The 19,505-nt window shown below is 30.8% G+C and overlaps 1 protein-coding gene and 1 non-coding gene across 2 annotated transcripts; one reads left to right on the top strand and one right to left on the bottom strand.

The window, feature by feature from the left end:
- Nucleotides 1-5,073: 5,073 nt before the first annotated feature.
- Nucleotides 5,074-5,146, bottom strand: Trnaa-agc. Its single transcript has one exon. It is a non-coding gene; the product is annotated as a tRNA-Ala (tRNA).
- Nucleotides 5,147-16,631: 11,485 nt separating this feature from the next.
- On the top strand, nucleotides 16,632-19,469 carry LOC125066838. Its single transcript, XM_047675124.1, has 5 exons — nucleotides 16,632-16,697; nucleotides 17,023-17,053; nucleotides 18,168-18,310; nucleotides 18,552-18,689; nucleotides 19,030-19,469. Exons 2-5 carry the CDS (start codon nucleotides 17,051-17,053, stop codon nucleotides 19,208-19,210), a joined length of 465 nt encoding a protein of 154 aa, XP_047531080.1. The 5' UTR covers nucleotides 16,632-16,697; nucleotides 17,023-17,050; the 3' UTR covers nucleotides 19,211-19,469.
- The last annotated feature ends 36 nt before the right edge of the window (nucleotides 19,470-19,505 follow it).

Here is a 19,505-nt window from a genome sequence, read left to right as displayed (position 1 = left end):
TTGAAAACAAAACTAAATTGCGTAACAGGATTTAATGTACACAATTAAGTCTTTATTTCTGCAAAGGAATTAACTTTGAAAGTCGTCGACAAAACAAGACCTGTAATTATAAATATATAAATAAACATCGACAAAACTAATTGACCTTTTTAACATCTATTTGTCAAGCGATTTTCTATTTTTTTTTGTTTATACTATTGTCGAGCGTTACTGGTTACTTTGGAAATAAGAGTAGAAAAAAAGGTGCTTGAACTTATGACCCGCTATGGTAAAGTACGCGTGAAAAGTTCTACGTCTTCGGAATAATTAAAAATAGTATTTAATTGTTATTATACTAAAATATTAATCTACTTTAGTATTAATAAAATATTATTACCGCTAGTATAACATTCAATCACAGATATAAACATTCGTAACTTAAATTTTTAATAAAATAATCATTGTTAAATAAGGTAGGTGAAGTACTATTTCGAGCAACTTGACACTTAATTGGCGGTTCAGCGAGCAACCTCATCTTGTAGCTTTCATATCACACTGTGCGCGCGCATCATATAAAAACAACTCAATATTCTTTCATAACGCGCTAAAAAAAGTACATAACTTCAAAAAAATCTTAACGTACAAAATTTTGCATAAAAATTTCGATTAGGGTTTATCTATCTCTCTTCATAGGCAAGCGGATTCAGGTTTCATCACAATTCAACATTTAGATAATCTATTACAAGAAAATATTCTGATATTAATTATCTTAATTACATATAAATCACACTGATATACCATATCTTCATATATATTTATTACACCACAAATTATATGGTGCAACATATTGTTCTAATAAGTGCCTACATTCTCAGTGCTCATTGAATATGAAGGTTTAGTTTTTTTTTTAATTTTTTTTTTTTTTTTTTCTCATTGAATATGAAGGTTTAGTTTTTTTTTTAATATTCACTTGCAACCTTTATTCTACTTTGACCAACAGGCATAAATTGTTGAAAGTTATAAAGCATCGGCATTTATTTACATATTATTTAATTCTACATTATATAATGGTAAGCAGGTCTTATAATGTAAGGTTAAGGTAAGTTATTTAAGGTAGTTTATTATTGAAATAAAAAAATATTCCCTCAGATAATATAGCTATAGCCCATACATAAAACATAACATAAACAGCCCGTAAATGTCCCACTGCTGGGATAAAGGCCTCCTCTCCCTTTGAGGAGAAGGTTTGGAGCATATTCCACCACGCTGCTCCAATGCGGGTTGGCGGAATACATATGTGGCTGAATTTCGTTGAAATTAGACACATGCAGGTTTCCTCACGATGTTTTCCTTCACCGCCGAGCACGAGATGAATTATAAACACAAATTAAGCACATGAAATTTCAGTGGTGCCTGCCAGGGTTTGAACCCGAAATCATCGGTTAAGATGCACGCGTTCTAACCACTGGGCCATCTCGGCTCTGTATATATGCTATAGCCCAGTAATGCTTTAAAAATAGTTTTTTCTTCTAAAAGTGATAAGTTACAAATAAAAAAATATGTTGTCGTATAAATGTAGTAAGTACCTACTTATTATAATTTCACAACCTGTGATTGGAAAAAAATTTGAAAAAAAGTTTTAGTTAGTTTCGCGTGATGTGAAAAAAATCAATCCAGTAGGTAAATAAAAGACACTGAATCATTTAAAAATCTGATTTAAGTTATTTTTTTAAATAATAGGTAGGCGGACGGGCTATATATTGGTGGACCACCTTATGTTAAGTGGTCACCATTGCCTATAGATATTCGCGCCGCATGAAATTTTAGCCATTTCTTACATAAGCAAGCTAGAGAACAGATGTATGTAATTTGTAGCACTAATATTATGTAGTACCACTGGCTCACTCACCCTACAAACCGGAACTCAACAATACTAAGTATTGCTGTAATTACCCAGACTGGCTTACACAAAGCCCTACCAACCAACCGAGTATTAATATTACCGCTAAATATTCTTTCAGATGCAAAACAAGCACAATAAATAACAATTATCATAAACGCATTACCATTGAAAGATAATAAATCTCAGAAACATAAATTTGATTTCGGACAAGCGTACGTAACAATACGATTTCGATTTATCGTCAAGGTCAAAGGCTGGTTTTCCACCAAAGGCTGAAAAAGATAGTGATAGTCTGCAAACCGCAATTATAAAATAAGTGTATTTACTACTGTTTATAATAAAGATTCCACGAATAGCTATTACCAAGAGCATACAATTGCGTGCACGGTGTGCATTTTGAGCGTAACAAGTTGTACAATAATATAATCAGAAAAATAAGCTTAGAAAACAATTGCAAATAAGATTATTTTTTATTTGAATAATATTTCTAACTCAGAAGGGGATGCCTTTACAAGATGGTCAGGAAAAGCGTCCATACGTTGAATGTTATATCATTTTAGAAGCTAAAAGCGTGATTGGTTGTTACAACAAAATTTAGAATAATATTTTACTGATCATAAATTACCATTGGCAGATTTTAAATAAGTACATACCTACTAATTTAAAAAATATTTAGATACATATTTATGAAAGTAATGTGCGTTTTCCTTCGTATTCGGTATTTAAAAAATCTAATAAAATTTATCGTTTTAATTTATTTAATACTTACTGTAGTAACCAAATATTTGTGCTGTAAAGAAATATAATTTTAGCCCTTTAATCATAAGATTATTATTGTTTCATTTTTGTTATTATAATACTTAATTATTTATTACTTTTTCATTCAATATTAATTTCGTAAGTCCAAAATCACATTGTGTTGGACTATCTTTTTTAGTAATTAAAGACTTGTGAAATACAAAACTAGTATATAGGATTTACAAAAAATATATATACGGATTAACGCAAATTAGACCGATTAATTATTTAAGATAGATTGTTATCGATATTATGAACGGTCGGTAAGGTTTTGTTTGTTAAAACATTCATCGCAGTGTTTTTTTCTCTTAAACAAATTATTAATATTGCACCACGTCACGGCCATCTGATCCTGTGTAATTTACGTCTCCGTGTTAAGATAATATCGTGATTTATAATCCCTGTTTCTTTATGGCTCATTTAGATGAGGCAGAGCATTCTTTCATGAGTCAAATCATCAATTACTAAAAGCTATAAACGCTTCTCAGATATGTGAAGTTATGGGTTCGATCCTAGATTGTTGGGTTGATTTCGTCGTTTAGTCGTAATTATAATAAATTGTTTGATGAATATATTATCGATGCTCCAAAAGAAAATGTATTTATTATTATGTATGTTGTGTAAAGCTAAACGCAATACGTGCTGAATTCCATAACCAAAGTATGTCCATTTCTATCAGATTATTTTGCATTATAATCCGTTATATTTTTAATTGAGTATTTTTTTTTATTATTTTTTTTAGCATTAGCAGCCCGTAAATGTCCCACTGCTGGGATAAAGGCCTCCTTTCGCTTTGAGGAGAAGGTTTGGAGCATATTCCACCACGCTGCTCCAATGCGGGTTGGCGGAATACACATGTGGCAGAATTTCGTTGAAATTAGACACATGCAGGTTTCCTCACGATGTTTTCCTTCACCGCCGAGCACGAGATGAATTATAAACACAAATTAAGCACATGAAATTTCAGCGGTGCCTGCCTGGGTTTGAACCCGAAATCATCGGTTAAGATGCACGCGTTCTAACCACTGGGCCATCTCGGCTCTGTAATTGAATTGAGTATAACGTTGGTATAAATTACAAAATATATAATAAAAGAATACAAAAAAATCAAGACGAATTTCTACATTCCTTAGAAATAGCCTCCTTTGTCATTTTAAGATCAATATTATCCGCCTCCGACATATATATTATTGAAACCGGATCTAAAATAAAAAAGAAAAATAGCAATTGTACAATTAAGCCGCCGTAAAGTGAGAAAACCTTGGAAATGCAATATTTATGACTTTATTTTTGGATAGTATACCTTGAAACGCACGTACTAGTTTTACTTATAAAACATTTAGAAATCTATAAGACCATTTTTCCCTAGCTACTAAGTCTCTATGTAGAAAAATAAGGACAATAGTAATAAATGAACCATTCCTTAAATTGTTGAGACATCTATAGTAATAAGATTTATAGAGCACGGTTTTTGGTTCTTTTTCCAAAGTAAACTCTAATGTGCATACAACATTTTTGCTCTAAGACAATGAATGACGTAGATAATTTATATCTCAAATCAAATTATTGTCTATTTCAAAGGAAATGAACAATGAACAAATGGAAATGTTTGTTCCCACGTGAGATCTGATAAAAAAGACTCTTGGACAAACGATTTTTGAAATTTATATGAGTAATAATGACAAATTTTGTCATTAGCAATAAAGATTTTTGTCATAAAAATATAATTTAACGTTTATTATTATTTAAACATGTTTATAATGTTGTATAATTTAGAATACAATTAAAATATGAAATACAATTTATATCATATGTGGCAATGGTAGAATATTTTGTTCAATTATATAAAATGCACACAAGATATAAAAAAATACAATTGACTTTTATAAAAGTTTTCATTGTTATGAACTACAAAACGTTCTAAAATTGGCGAATCTCAAATAATGGAAAACTGTGTTTTTCTTATAAATAGAAATAACTTAAAAATTATTAACGAATCTCGTTTTAAGTATTAGGGATAACTTAATACAAAATAGACCCTGAATTGTACATACTTAACATGAATTTAATATGAGAGATTTTTTTATTTTTGCTGGAGTCGTTTTTGGGCCCATCCCATATTGATCGGAGTTTGGTATCGATTTTTAAAAGGCAATGTATCAGAGCGTGTTTAAATGTGAAAACCATTACAAAAGCGCTTGTACAGCACCGTATGTAAGCAACATAACAAAATTAAATATTTACGGGCTCAGTCTAGTTTTGAACCTAGAAACTCGGGATCAGCAGCTTCATTAGCTAGGATCTATGCCATAGGAAGCTAAAAGACTTTTCGTATAAAAAAAAAAATATATACTTAATCTATAAAAGTCACTCCAAAACAATAATAAAAAAATTGGAGGCGCCGGGTATCGATCCCGGTACCTCTCGCATGCTAAGCGAGCGCTCTACCATCTGAGCTACGCCCCCTGTGAGTGAATTGGCGAAATTACCCTTCATATTTGAAAACGAATAAACAAAATATTACACAATTATATTTAGATTATAATTACATAATATGTTATACTTAGATATATTCACTAGCGAAGGCGGGCCCATCCACCTTCAATTATTATTCATTATTATTGAGTGACACTCGTGCTTATAAAATCTACGTGAGATGATTGATTTGAAGAGTAAAGACAGTATAAAATTACAAATAGATTGTATGATTACATTTTTTATCAAGTTTTACGTAGATTGATGCTTATTAGCAAATAGGTATGGGTTATGTAAATGATAACTATCAGATAAGTGTTCTTTTCTTCAAATATGAATTGAAATCAGACCATGTCACTGGCGGACTTTGCGTCTCTTCAAACTTTGCCTATATTTCTATTAAGATTAATAAATTAAAAAGTCAGTATAGTTCAGAAACTTTGCCACAGGTATTTAAAAATAAGGCTTTATTTCGTGTATGTAATTTTTATACTTAAATTTGAAATAGTTTTTAAATATTTTCTATTTTACAGATTCTTTAGCCTATAGAACATTATAATGTAATATATTATTAACGAATGAACTGAAATTGCGGAACGAACGAATTTGCAGTAAATTTCTATCATTATGATTTGAATCGCTCCATTCAAAGATTACGTTTTTTTTAATTTTGTAGTTCAACATACTTTTGTGCCTGTGTTTTTTTTTGAATAAATTTGAAAAAAGTCTAATGGATATTTTTTTATAGGTAATTACCTCTAACTTATTTTTTATTTTATGTTCAAAGGTCTACAAAACAAAATGACAATCAAAAAATACATATGATTACATTTCTTATGATGTAGACACGACATGCGTTTAATAATAGAATAAATTAGCGTCTAGTCCATGACAGCAGCAGAGACCAAGCATACAATTTTCTGCTGACATTAACCTACCATACTTCAGCTGGTCAATTGATTCCTCGCCGCCATAAAGGTGGTTGGCGTCCTTAGGTGCTCGATAAAAGAATCAGCTACAGGCGATTGAAATTAAAAAAATTGTTTGCGGTTTAAATAAAAACTATATAAACAAACAAAAACTATACATAAATTAAAACATTAAATGTTAGATATTTTAATATTGTTTCGTAACTAAAAGCGTGTAAATATTCCAATGCTGTTTCGAGCTTTTCCTCCATGTTTAGTAACTAAACATTAGAATGAAATGTTGCGGGCTTACGCCACCACGCTGCATCAATAAGGGTTGGTGGATAAATGTGGCAGATTCTCATCGACCGCGTGCAGGTTAACTCATGATTTTTATTAAGCATACGGATACAGTCGTGCTTTCCATGAGTTTGAACTCAAAATCATCTGTTAAAATTCACGTCTAATTATTGGGCCATCACGGCTCATTTAAGTCTACTATCATAACCAGTATTTTGATTTTTCTATGTTAAATAACTCTTTATCTACATCAGTAAAATAAATTACATTGGTACTCATCTTACTCACACTCTGGGACGGAGGAAGAAAACAAACGTAGTTTTTTTATTTCAAAAACCTAACCGGCTTTTCCGGACCCCTGGAATGCCCTAAATGTTGTTTGTTTGTTTAGTATTCGTTTTTGATGAAATGGTTTCGGTGTAATATACGGTTTCATGCAGGAAACTATATAATTTATTATTGATTTCATTGCGTCGATCTATTATTAATTTTTACAAATAAATTTATCCTGTAGACAAACGATCTCGTTATGATTTTTTTATAATATCTATGTATAGATTTACACAAAAGAACCTCGGATTGCAAATAGGTACTTTAAAATAATTCACATCAACCTTCCAATGATGATCATTAGATGTAAAATGATGAGTAATTTGTTTTCAAGTGCCTAATCTACTGAAAACGACATAATGAGGGTATCTTTCCAAATAAGAGAATATCATTCAAAATTCAACCATGGACGCATAATTTTAAAGTCAAAATTAGCCTATTACTTTGATGGAATTAAAATAAATAACGCAAGCAAAACTGGACAATAGTACATTCAATTTAAGAGGTGAATTGGTATGTATTTAGTTTTTTTTATATTTGGAAATGATTAAGTCGTTAGGTAATTTGTTGTTTAGCTAGCTAGTAAAGCTGTGGCTACATTATATGTTATTTATACTTTTACATATTGGATATGTAATGATTAAATATTGCTTTTAATTTTTATAACTGTTCTATATTTTTATCACATTATTTTTTTATAGTTTAACAGAGTAAGGACTAATACTTTATATCGTAATGTAATCGATATTTGTAGCAGTTACTGCCTGTTATTCGCGTCCCTATCGTCCGACCGATGTAATATTGTACAAGCGTCTATTATTTTCAGTGCTTCTATTTAAATTTTACTTTGAAGCAATAATATATAACAGAAAAAGTCTTAAAATTTTCGGATAACACTTGAATCTTTAGGAACTTTTGTATTATATGTATTTTTTAAATATTTTTACAATTTTTAAAATAATTCAGTTAAGAAAATAATATGTTGTCATTGCAAAGTTATATCGATCAGAAAAAATTACATCTGTCAAAAAGATCAAGCTATCTTGTACCGGATATAAATGATGACTTTTAGTTGAAAACATAATACGTAAAATTCGTATAATCGAGATGTTTCGATATTAAATCCAACAAATTCAATGACATAACAGTTCAAGGGGCGGCCATGTATGACATTTACGGGTGCGTTCAGAAAGCTGTGTAAAGAATGATTATCGTTTTTTTTTTTCATCACATAAATAGATAAAAACCACATAAAAATATATATGTTTGATAATCACATCGTCTAAAAAAATATTATAGAAAATAAAAGATAGAACGTAGTTGTTTAGTTTAATTCATTTCATCCGAGCGAAGCCGGGTTTTCATCTAGTTATTTATATTAACATTCTTTAAAATTATATAAATAAAAAGTCTTGTGGCATAGCCATTGCAATCGATATTTCGATAATAATAGAGGCATGACTGATTTTTTCAATACATTCGCCCTATATTATGTAGGTACTTCGAAAGATTTGACATTTTAAGAGCACAATGTCGAGATGACACACCCATCAAGATTGAAATACCAAACTTTACGCTAAAAACACTCTTATATTAATATAAAATAAGGTTTTAAATTGCTTACATATTCAGAATCTCCCGGGATATAGCTATATAATACAAATCGTGGTTCTAGAAACTCAACGAATATAAAAAAAAACTGTAATAAAGCTTGTTTATTTAAATAGTTATCATTGGGTAGTAGTAAGTATATTTAATGTTTAGTTAAGTCCTGCGTACCTACATATGTTTTAGTTCGTAAATGTCATAATGGACGATAGACTAACAAATATCAGTCATTAAACGAATATTGCATCAACATTAGACAGTCAGTCACGAAATGTTGAACCGAATACATATTTAATTTAATAATACCTTTGCAATCTCATTTGTTAAAATGATTCCATACATTTATTCACACTTATAATTATACTGCAACTGCAATGCCGTATTTATGCTGTCCCTTAATTCTTAAGCCTACGTCAGATCTCTGGTTATGTTGAATTGAACTTCCATCGGAACATAAAAGTGCTATGTTAGCGCAGTTGGACCATCTTTGAGATGTGGCGCTGTGATAATATTATTATTAATAAAAGTGCGATGAGCTGAAGTTTAAGGAATGGTTGTACAGAAACAATATTTAGGAATATGAGCGAGGTGAATGCTTTCAGTAACAAATGCTACAGTTCCGAATACGCACATTCTGAGGATGCAATTATGCATTACTAGCTACCTGCTCCGACTTCGTACGGATAAAATAAGTTTTTATCTTATGATATAACGGCGACTTTCCTGTGAATAGTAGGTATATCTTTATTCTGTAATCAATCAAAATATACATTATTCAAGTGGGCTTTTACAAGCACTTTAGAATCGTCATTTTACAAAACTGTATTAAGTGAAGCTATTATCATCGAATCGAAATGTAGATTCTACCAAGAAGAACAGGCAAGAGACTCAGTACTCTCAGTAGTTACTTTTCCAACATTTAAAATAGAAAATTATGTTAGTTAAATACAATTATATATATAATATATCCTGTCTGAAAGTCAACAAGAACCTCCTAGCTCCACGCTTTTTTATCATCTATATAATCTTGTGTTGAATAATATGATTTATTTATTAATATACATTAATTTTTATGAATGATTTGAATTTATAAATCGGCTGTGTTAAAAATATATGCGGAATTTTATTATAGAAAAAGGTATCCGACCTTGCCCCAAGAAGAATATGTTGACTTTACGGAGTCGGCAACTTGGCGTTATGAGATTATCCTTACGTCTCGTATACATACAATGATTATCACCGATTTTATCAAAGTGATCAGTACTACTGTGAATATAAATAATATTGTTGTAAATATGTTGTGACTATTCCCACTTTGTTAAAAACATCCCGAAGGGAGTCCGTAGCTCCAGGATTATAAATAGACCGGACTGCTTTCTTTTCTAAAATAAAATAATAATAATTTGTCTGACATCCATGTCAACCGATTACGGCTGGATACCATCGTCGCAATAAAAATGTTGTCGGCTACGTTTGATAATAAAATATATAATAAATATTGGTCAATTTGTGTGTACTGTCATTACGTTTTGTTTAATATTTTGCACTCATTTCAATGTACTTATTTAATGAGAAACGATACATCGCATTTCAAAGATTCATGATGGCAATCTCGTTATTAAATACTTTTATTTTGCCGTAGGCCACGGCCTACAGCCTCGTGGTTTATGGGGCCTTGGGCTTCAAAATTTTAGATCAAAATTAGTCGTATGAAAAATAATGATTGATCCAATTATGAGTTATATGATTTCAAGAACTTTAATGCAGATATTTGTTTCGATTATCTCTATGTTTAGCTTATAAAAAGAACATATCTTATAACACTCTCTAGACTAAAACACAGTCTTTCAGTTAAGTAAATACAATCTCTTCTATTCTTAATAAAAATATAAAGACTTACAAACATACAAGCATCCTAGTAAATAAGTTAAAGGAAATATCCAAATATTATTAAATTATTATTTGAAGTTTGTTAACATGGTCTGGCGCCCAATGCTACTAACAATAATTGCAATCAAATCGCAACGTAATCGTTACCGTTTACCGTTTTCCTGTTCTACTAATTCATCAAGAACGTATTAATGCAAGTAAAGCCCCCGCTGGAAGGATTATGCAGATTTTTAAACTTTGCCAGTTTTATCTATTGTAGCAGAGATATAAAACTGCCAAGATTTGCAAGAAAAAGAAGAAGAATAAGCTAGATTACGATACAAGTATTCAGGAGTTAAGTCAAATGCAAATAGATAACTACTATATTTTAACTATTCATTATTAAGGTAGAGATAAGTATTTTTTATAAATAATAATAAACACATGGTCAATTAGACATACATATACGTGGTCTACATATAATTCCATGTTGTCAATGATATACCACGCAATTTGATTAACCGAAATAGAGACCGTATTGTATTTTCGTGGTCTGAAACTGTATGCTATCGAGGTCCATTATAAACGCAGATCTGACTTAAATTACATGCCTCACCTCAATCACACCAAAATCCTAATTGCCTATTACTGCTAAGTATGATACTTACTGACTAACCCACAACTATGTCAAAACAGTTTATGTATGGTTAATTACAGATCGAGTGGGCGTGACAGATGAAGCTGAGAGATAATCTTTCCTCGGTTGTATTTCAAAGGTCGATCAAGAGATTCTACAGCGAAGACGTATAGCCATCGGCTATTAGAATAAAGCCCATAAGGCTTAAATGGAACTAGTCATATTATAATTATTAAATAAGACTTATTAATATACATATATGTATATTTAGAAATAAAATCGTTGAAGCACGCGAAAAAATGGATCCAGCACCATACATATAGCACTTATTCATCAGTTCTATATTGCGAAATGTTAACGATTATTCCTAATGTCAAATTAATAACTCGAATTTCATTTTTATATAAACTGATTACATTAGTAATTATCAATAATGTTAGTGGTTCATATAATAATTATGTAGGAACAGCAAGATTTATTAACAATGTTAATTTGAACAAACTGAATGAATTTTGAAAATTAAGAGGAGTTCTCGAGTTTAGTTTTTGAGTAGGTATAAATTAGTAAAAGAGTTTTTAGTTATTATGTTTTCTATATTAATAATAATTTTAACGACAGTTATCAATGTGAATTACTTATATTTTCGATTCTAACAATTCAAATGAGTGAGTATTGAGTTATTTTTTATGAAATGTGTAGCAACGATAATGTAAGAGTGTTAAAAAAAAAACAATTATCTCAGACACGCGGTTCATGGCTACGCTATGCGATATACATAGGTTTATATGGGTTAAGTGCATAGGTATTTAAGAGAACAAACAGCATACAAGCCGTGTTGAATAGATGATTTAAATCCATTTCAATGCAGACGTAAGCTGTCAAACTCAATGATATGCTGTGTCAATAGCGAGTGGGTTCGATCTCATTGTAACATCAATGTTTCATATCTGTACCTTTGTCCATTATACGAAAACAAAATCTGTGAGTTATATAAAAAAAAAAAAAAAATTGGTCAAAAAATTATCTGAAATTGGAAACCACTATAATATATTTTTTTGAACCTATGCGAACCTATTTCTAATTTTGATACAAATATTTATACATTTATTATCGATATCATCATTCGTCGGAGATAACGCGATAAGTAAGTAATTTACAAGTAGTAACAAAACTTAATACTTGTTTATATTATAGTATTTTATTTCGAACAGCCTAGTTGGCTGTGGATAATATGTGAAAAAAGTGGATAACCGAAGGTATGGGGCTGAAATCGCAGATTTCTATACTAAAAATAAATATTAGTAGTGTTACACTTTTGTATTTCAAAAATACCATAAAGCTTTTGCTCCAGTGCCTGACTTTCTATCTATCGGATTTTTTGTCATGCCATAAATAGTCCCTTGTGTTTACACACAAATTTTTGTGCATCTATCTACTGCGCAATTGACTACCCTTGGATATTGACTGTCATTGCCTTTATCAGGTCAGGATCGCATCATAATATTTTATGTTAATCTCCACTTATCAGAAACAATTCGTTTTAAAACGTATTTTACTCCTTTCGTATTTCAATGGACACAATCAACGAGTAGATCTAAATCACGAGATAAAACAAGATGCCAGTTACATACTGGGCAGTTACAGTTGCCTGCTGACCCCAGACTCTTGACCTCACGATCCAAAAATACCGACCTTGACGTATCATTATAACATGATTCATAAATCACTCGTGATCTAGAAGGCGCCATATGGACCAAACTTAACTATGATTTTAATATAATACTATTCTATTCCCTTTTGATGGTGTGCTTGAAAAATAAAAATTTGTATTAAGCATATAGACTTTTTTTTAACTGCTTATGTAGTAAAATATTTGTAATTACTTAATATCGTGAATGTCATTGTCTTTTTTTGATAGGGGTTTGTCAAGTCCTACTGGGTAGACAGCACACAATCACTAATTCTACCACTAAAGAACACTACTTAGTATTATTGTGGTTTTTTTTTATTCATTTAATTTAGTATCATTGCAAAGATATTAAACTTAACTTATGCCTTTTCTAGGTTTTATATGGTATCCAGCGAGTATCTTTGGAAAATATCCTGAATTGAATTTGTGCCTTTTCGAAGTTTCATATGGTATTACATACGGTTTCATATTTATTTTGAGAAGTTTTCAAAGTAGTTTTCGGCGCTACATAGTGACTGCTGATTGTTAGTATTTCTTACCAACTAACTAGCCACCAGTACTAGGCCATGGGTAGTGGCCTACATACTATAAATAGATAAAAAATATCTACGTAAAAACGATACAATAACTTAATCCATTAATGCACGAAAACGATTCCAAAGTTATTCCTGGAACGAAATCATGGAATCTGGTTATAGGAATATATTTCTAAGCTTATCATAATATAACCGAACTCCGAGCAATAAAAATATGTGTAATATATCTCGGATATCGGACTAATTTAACTCTAAGAGAGAAGTCGTGTATTTATTTCTCTCATTGATGTTTTCTTAGTCAATCATATATTTAATGAGTTAGACTTACATTTATGTTATAGCAAAAAGCGCTTTACATCACAAAGGTTATAGTTTAAATGACCCTGTGGTCGTGATTAAAATAACAAATAGCCTCAGGTAAATACAGGGGATAGTCAGGAAATAGACGACCCTGAATAAGATGAAACGGCCTAGTATATTGTATAGCATACAATAGCAATTATCTTAACTAACGATCACAGCTTACGCGTTTAATTTATATTTGTAATTCATCTTCTACTCCATGGCTAAGAAAAACATTTGGAGGAAACCTGATGGTGGTTAATTATTACTACGTCCGTCTCACTTGAAACGTGCAGAATTATTCATCGAATCACTTTTCTTAACAGAAGAAGATTAATGGTATTTTACAGTCCTTTATTTAAACGTGGTAATAAATAGCAATAATATAAACCTCACGTCATTAGAGGAGATTGTTTTCGAGTATGATCAATTTTATGCTTCTATAATTAAGATATTTCATATAAGAATAGAATCTAATTTAAATAGAAATTAAGCCTCAAGCATCAATTTAAATGAAGATATAACAAAGACTTTGATTGACATCCATGATCGAATGAAGGTTCTTACTAACAATGAAACTTAAATTTTGAAGAGTAATTTCAAATATTATCTTTAATTATATTAAGGTTACTTGTTCATGAAATTAACGATAATGGATTCAAGATTTCGAAATCGTGTCTTGGAGCAATTATAATTATAATAATACTAAAATTGATGTTTTTCTCCAACATTTATATTTTAGTAGAATAAGTAATACCTCTCATCCGTTTTTCTTCCCCCGAAATGAATGCTTTGTGCTTCCTTTGTTTCAGGTTGAGTGACCTACGAGTGGTATCACTTAAGCCCAGATAGAACACAATTTTACAAATACTGGACTACTGCCAAGTATAAACCAGGCGTGCCCCGCGTTGAATGTGGAGAGGCAGATCCTAATTCGCGAGGTTGGTCGAGACCTCTTCCTACGAGCAAGTGTCTAGTGTCGGCGAAACTCCGCAGTGAATCGGCGTGAGGGCCGTAGCCCCTATGTGAAATCGTTATGGTTCAGAAGGATACGTATGACTCGGGTCCGTGCCGAAGATGGCAAAATTTTATAGCCAGAGCGTAGTGAGCAAGAACCCACATAACCCGGTTCCGTCGAGGAACCTTTCTGAATGTTTCCATTGCGTTAAAAAATAAAATAGATAAAAAACAATTAAGGTCTTATCGTTCGCACAAATACGGATAAGAAAATTTTATTTCCTTAATTTGTGTTTATTATTTATTCGTGGTCGATGAAGGAAAACATCGTGATGGGCAAATGTGTATGCGTCAGATAAAGCTCCGCTTACTTTAACAATAAAGCCCCGGTAATATGTTGAAAAAACGCCTGATTTTGTTTAGAGATTGTACCTACCTAGTACAATTGTTCAATTCTTGTTTACATTTTTTATCGAAATATACATACATTTATCCTGCTATCCGTTATTTGTAAACTTATGATCCTTAAACAGAAAGTCAATGTTAGCTTCGGAATTATGGCTGTTGTTTTTTTTCTATTAGTTAGAAAAACGAATTGTCTCTTAAAAATTGTAACTGACCAAAAGCCGAAATATTTTTCATTGGGAGAAGAGGAGACATTTGGCTAGTAGTGAGACAATGGCGAGCTCAAGTTACAGCTCAAGTCATGTTGCATAGTTGAATTAAATGTAAATCTACCACCGGTTCGGAAAGTATATAAAGTTCGGAAACTCAGTATATAATGCAAACACAGTTGTATTATGTATCTACTCCGCAAAACCCGATGGAATTCGATTTAATTATGCAACCCATCTCAGAATCTTTATTTTATCCAGTACGCCAAAGAACCAGTTGCACACTGGTTTTGTTATTCTTCTAGCCGGAATATATGTAGATACAATACAAAGTAATAATGTTTGTGTTGCAATATAATTAATGGCACAAAACCCTTATTTATTAGGTGAAAAACAAACTTTCCTCACAGTCATAAAACAAAATTACTTTATACAAATTTTATTATAAATAAATATTATTCTAATAATACACTTCAATAAATCTTATCAAATAATAATTTCTATCTATATACTTATAATTGATAACATAATGACTTATTCTGATCATTTTAATTATGTTAGATTAAATATTTTGAAACGAAAAAGAATGCGGAATCGATATGTGACGTCACATATAATAGCCACTGGTCGTCTTTGTTCTGTCGACTTCGTTTCCACGAAATACAACCTACCGATTTACTTACGATTTGTCATTTTATAGCAATTAAATCGAACGTTGCCGTTTAGCTGTTTTAACATAACGATGCAGTTGAGGTACGGTACATTGGGACGGATATTGGGTCAGAATAGAATCAGGAACATGTCGTTACCGTAATAAATTAGTAGAATTGGCCCCTTTTTTAAGGCGTTGTTTTTGTAACAGTTCCAATCTTTCGAATTTTGGATTCTTTTAACAGACTTCAAAAAAGTTGTGAACCGATTTTAATGTTATTTTTTTTATTGCAATAGTCGACTATTGTCACAGTAAATTTGCAGTTACGATAGTAATATCAATGGAAAAGTACGTATACGTCATTTGTTCCCCTGAACAGTACGGACTCAGTTGCACGATCAGCCAGAGTAAAATAAGGCATTATTTAAATGTGAAAGTTGGTTTTAAAAGAAAAACGTAATAATTTTATATGCTGTGTGAAACTTTTAACAATATAATTCAATAATAAATTATTTTTTGAGTTTTTACTTTAGTTTCTCTTGTTAAGAAAATCAATTTGTACTAATAAAACTGTTTTGAAATATAGTTTACTATAAATATATTATTTTATGTCAATTGAACAATTAAATTATCTTATTCTGTATGTATGTACCTACTTAATTTCATTTTACACTTCTTAGGTACATGACACAAGTAAAATAATCCGATGCGCAATAAAAAATCACAGAATGAATATGAAATATTTGGACTTTTTATTAGGTTTTTTTATATCGTTCACCAGTATTTAATATTAATGTAACTATAATTTAGAGGAAATCTTATGATTAATTCTTATGGCTTTTACAATTTGTGAAGCAAAATAAATATATCACCAAGACTTCTGACTGTCTGTGGACGTTGAAAACATGCTATATAGTATTTTTGTTTTTAAGATTATAAGAGTTACAATAACGCCAGATAACGATAACGATAAAGATATAATTGTGAATAACCACGTAGCGGAGATGTTAGTAATCGCTATCAGTTCTTATCTAGATAGCGCGCAGTGCGAGCCGCGCGCTCGAATCGTGAACCATGTGTCCCTACACTTAGTGATATGGTAAATAATTAATTTATTACTTTATTTTCTATATTACTTCAAAGCTTTTAGTTTTCGATGCATTTTATTGTCTTTTCAAAATATGTTAATAAGATATAATTATAAGTTAGCTATCGATCATCTAATGTCTTCAAGATAATTTTTATCTCCAAAACAATGAAAATATAGAAAGAATGTTGCTTTTAATTGTTTCATGGTTAGAATCGTGTATATTTTATTGGTATTTATATATAAATTAATTGTTTTTGTGGTAAACGTAAATGATTATTAATTTACTTTCACATAACGTTCGTAACATTTAACAACTTAATATTTTTATTTGCAGGTAGTGTTAAAGACTTAAGGTAGACATCATGGTAAGTTTTATAATGTTAAAATTTATTTAAACTTTATTTAATATAAATAAATTAAATTTTAATTGCAATAACAAAATCGAATGTAATAAATTATAATAATAATAACATAAGATATTCTGTGTCTCTTTCCGTCATCATTTTTATATTAATCACACGTTGATAATATGTATTGTATTTTTGTATACATCAAATGTATACAAACTGTTATTTTAAACGGTAATTGGAAACTCAGTTTAGTGTTGTAAGTAGTGAAAATTGCAGTACATTTTATGTGATTTTTTTTCTTTTTCGTTATGGAAATGTTTGGATTAAGACTACGTAAATATGTCGTAGATTATTCTACTTATCTTAAAATTCTTGCGATACTTCTATGATTGGGTAATGGGTGATATCATTTTATCGTGACGAATATGTGTAGTTTAAGAACTGGCATGGGAAATAATGTAAACTGATAAAACATTGTTTAAAAATTGTACATAATAACGATTTTATATAAATATTAGTTTTGAACCTTTTATATAAATATGTTATTATAGATGCAATTGATACATAATTATTAGTAAAATAATATTAAAATTTTACATTAATGTTATACATTCGCACAATTTACGTAGCGCCTGTAGTAGAAAACTAGCAATCGCTTTTTTTGTCTTCTATTATTAAAATAACCTAGGAGTTATTACGTGTTGGTTGCTTGGTTGGTTGGTATAAGTATTTACGGAATAAAACAAGAACAAAAATTATAAAGTTATTTTTACATACGAAATGTACCTAAATCAAAAGTTATAGACGAGACAATTCACACGTAAGAAAGCAGCAGTACGATTCTAAGAGAATTCACTTCGTATATTAATCGTGAAATATTCTAAACCTGCTTCCGATGTTAAGCCATAATGATACGTGAATCCTATAATTTCTCACATTTCACGCTCGTGTTCCGCGGTGTGTTTCGAGTTCTTTCTTATAGAATAGCACTAGGTAACTCCATCGGACACTCGTAATATAGTGATCTCTATTGATTTTTTTTTAATATACGCGATACTTAAAAAAATTTGTAGTAACAAAATGAATATTGAAAGATTGGGAATAATGTCAAATAAAAAAATGTTTCCAGGAAATAGAGACGATCATAATCGTGAGCGTATTCAGCGGGGCCTGGCTGATGCTCTTAGTGATGAGCATCGTGCTATGTACCCAAGTCGCCAGTTTGCGCCGTAAGGTTCAAGACCTCAGTGCCAGCGGACGATTACGAGTTCAGTAAGTCAAATGTAACTTAGTTGTACAAATTGTTAGGACTTAAATAAACTTAATTTTTTATATGCGTAAAATTCATGGTAAGTGTTATGTATCACAAATCAATCTACATAAGGAATCAGCTATAATGACATCAGTATCTTGTATTTGGGAAAAACCTTATGCGATTTAATGATCACTTGATAATGAAAAAATTCTAACAAGCGACTTTGCTAATTAACTTCTTATTTAACGTTTTTAACAGAAAATTAAAAATGAGCCAAGATGGAAACCATGCTTTCCACAATCCTGGTTTGACTCCGGACGAGGAGCTGTCGCGTCGAGGCTATTCCATGTACCAGGCGTCGGAAGAGGATATCGAAAGCGGTAGAGGTACAGAACGGTGCGTTGATTTAGTATTGATGAGGCCGACATCTAGTTATAAATTATCTTAATTCTACACGGGTTTGGGCATTCCAAATCAAGAGAGGAAATAGAGATGATGATAGGTCATTTGAATTTGCATTTTATTGAGTGACATAAGTATATATATCAAATCTATGCTTTAGTTATGCTGTTACTAAACAGAACCATGAAAAAAAGTTGCAGTTCAACAATTGATCTAAAATACGATTGAAAATTGTAACTGCTGAAAGGTGAATGACGTTTAGGTAGTTATTGTGTATATGTTTTATAATGAGCAAATTAAATAAAAAGTAAGTATTAACCAATTTTTTATCCAGGCAGACGGGAGGGCACTTTGTAGACGAACTGACGCGTGAATTGGACAACAGACACCAGCGCCAGGCAAACGCTCCACCATTTCTTCTTCAAGGCATTGAAGATAAGAAAAGAAAAACCCCGTCAAATCCATTATCCAACCAAGGGCGACAGAATGACATGAACCCCAACTTCATTTATTAACAAAACCCCTAATAAATGAATTCTTAAATAAAAGTACCCTGGTCAAAAGACGTTGAAAGTTCTAGCAGACTTAAGCACAGAGGACGCACATTGTGCTTATATCGTCTAGAAATTTCATAGTCAAGGGTTTATTTTATTATTGTTACATTATGAGTGAAAATGCAATACTTCTCCATTACTTTTGCTAAAAATGTTTAGGGAAAAGTTAAAATAATATCATTTTGAAGAATTATCATGTTATTTATTAAGATTTAAATTATAACATTATTAAATACATAACGTTTTATTTATCCTT

Source organism: Vanessa atalanta, chromosome 10 (genome assembly GCF_905147765.1).
Source record: "Vanessa atalanta chromosome 10, ilVanAtal1.2, whole genome shotgun sequence".
NCBI classification, from domain to species: Eukaryota; Metazoa; Arthropoda; class Insecta; order Lepidoptera; family Nymphalidae; genus Vanessa; species Vanessa atalanta.
This window is presented reverse-complemented; position numbering and strand designations above follow the sequence as displayed.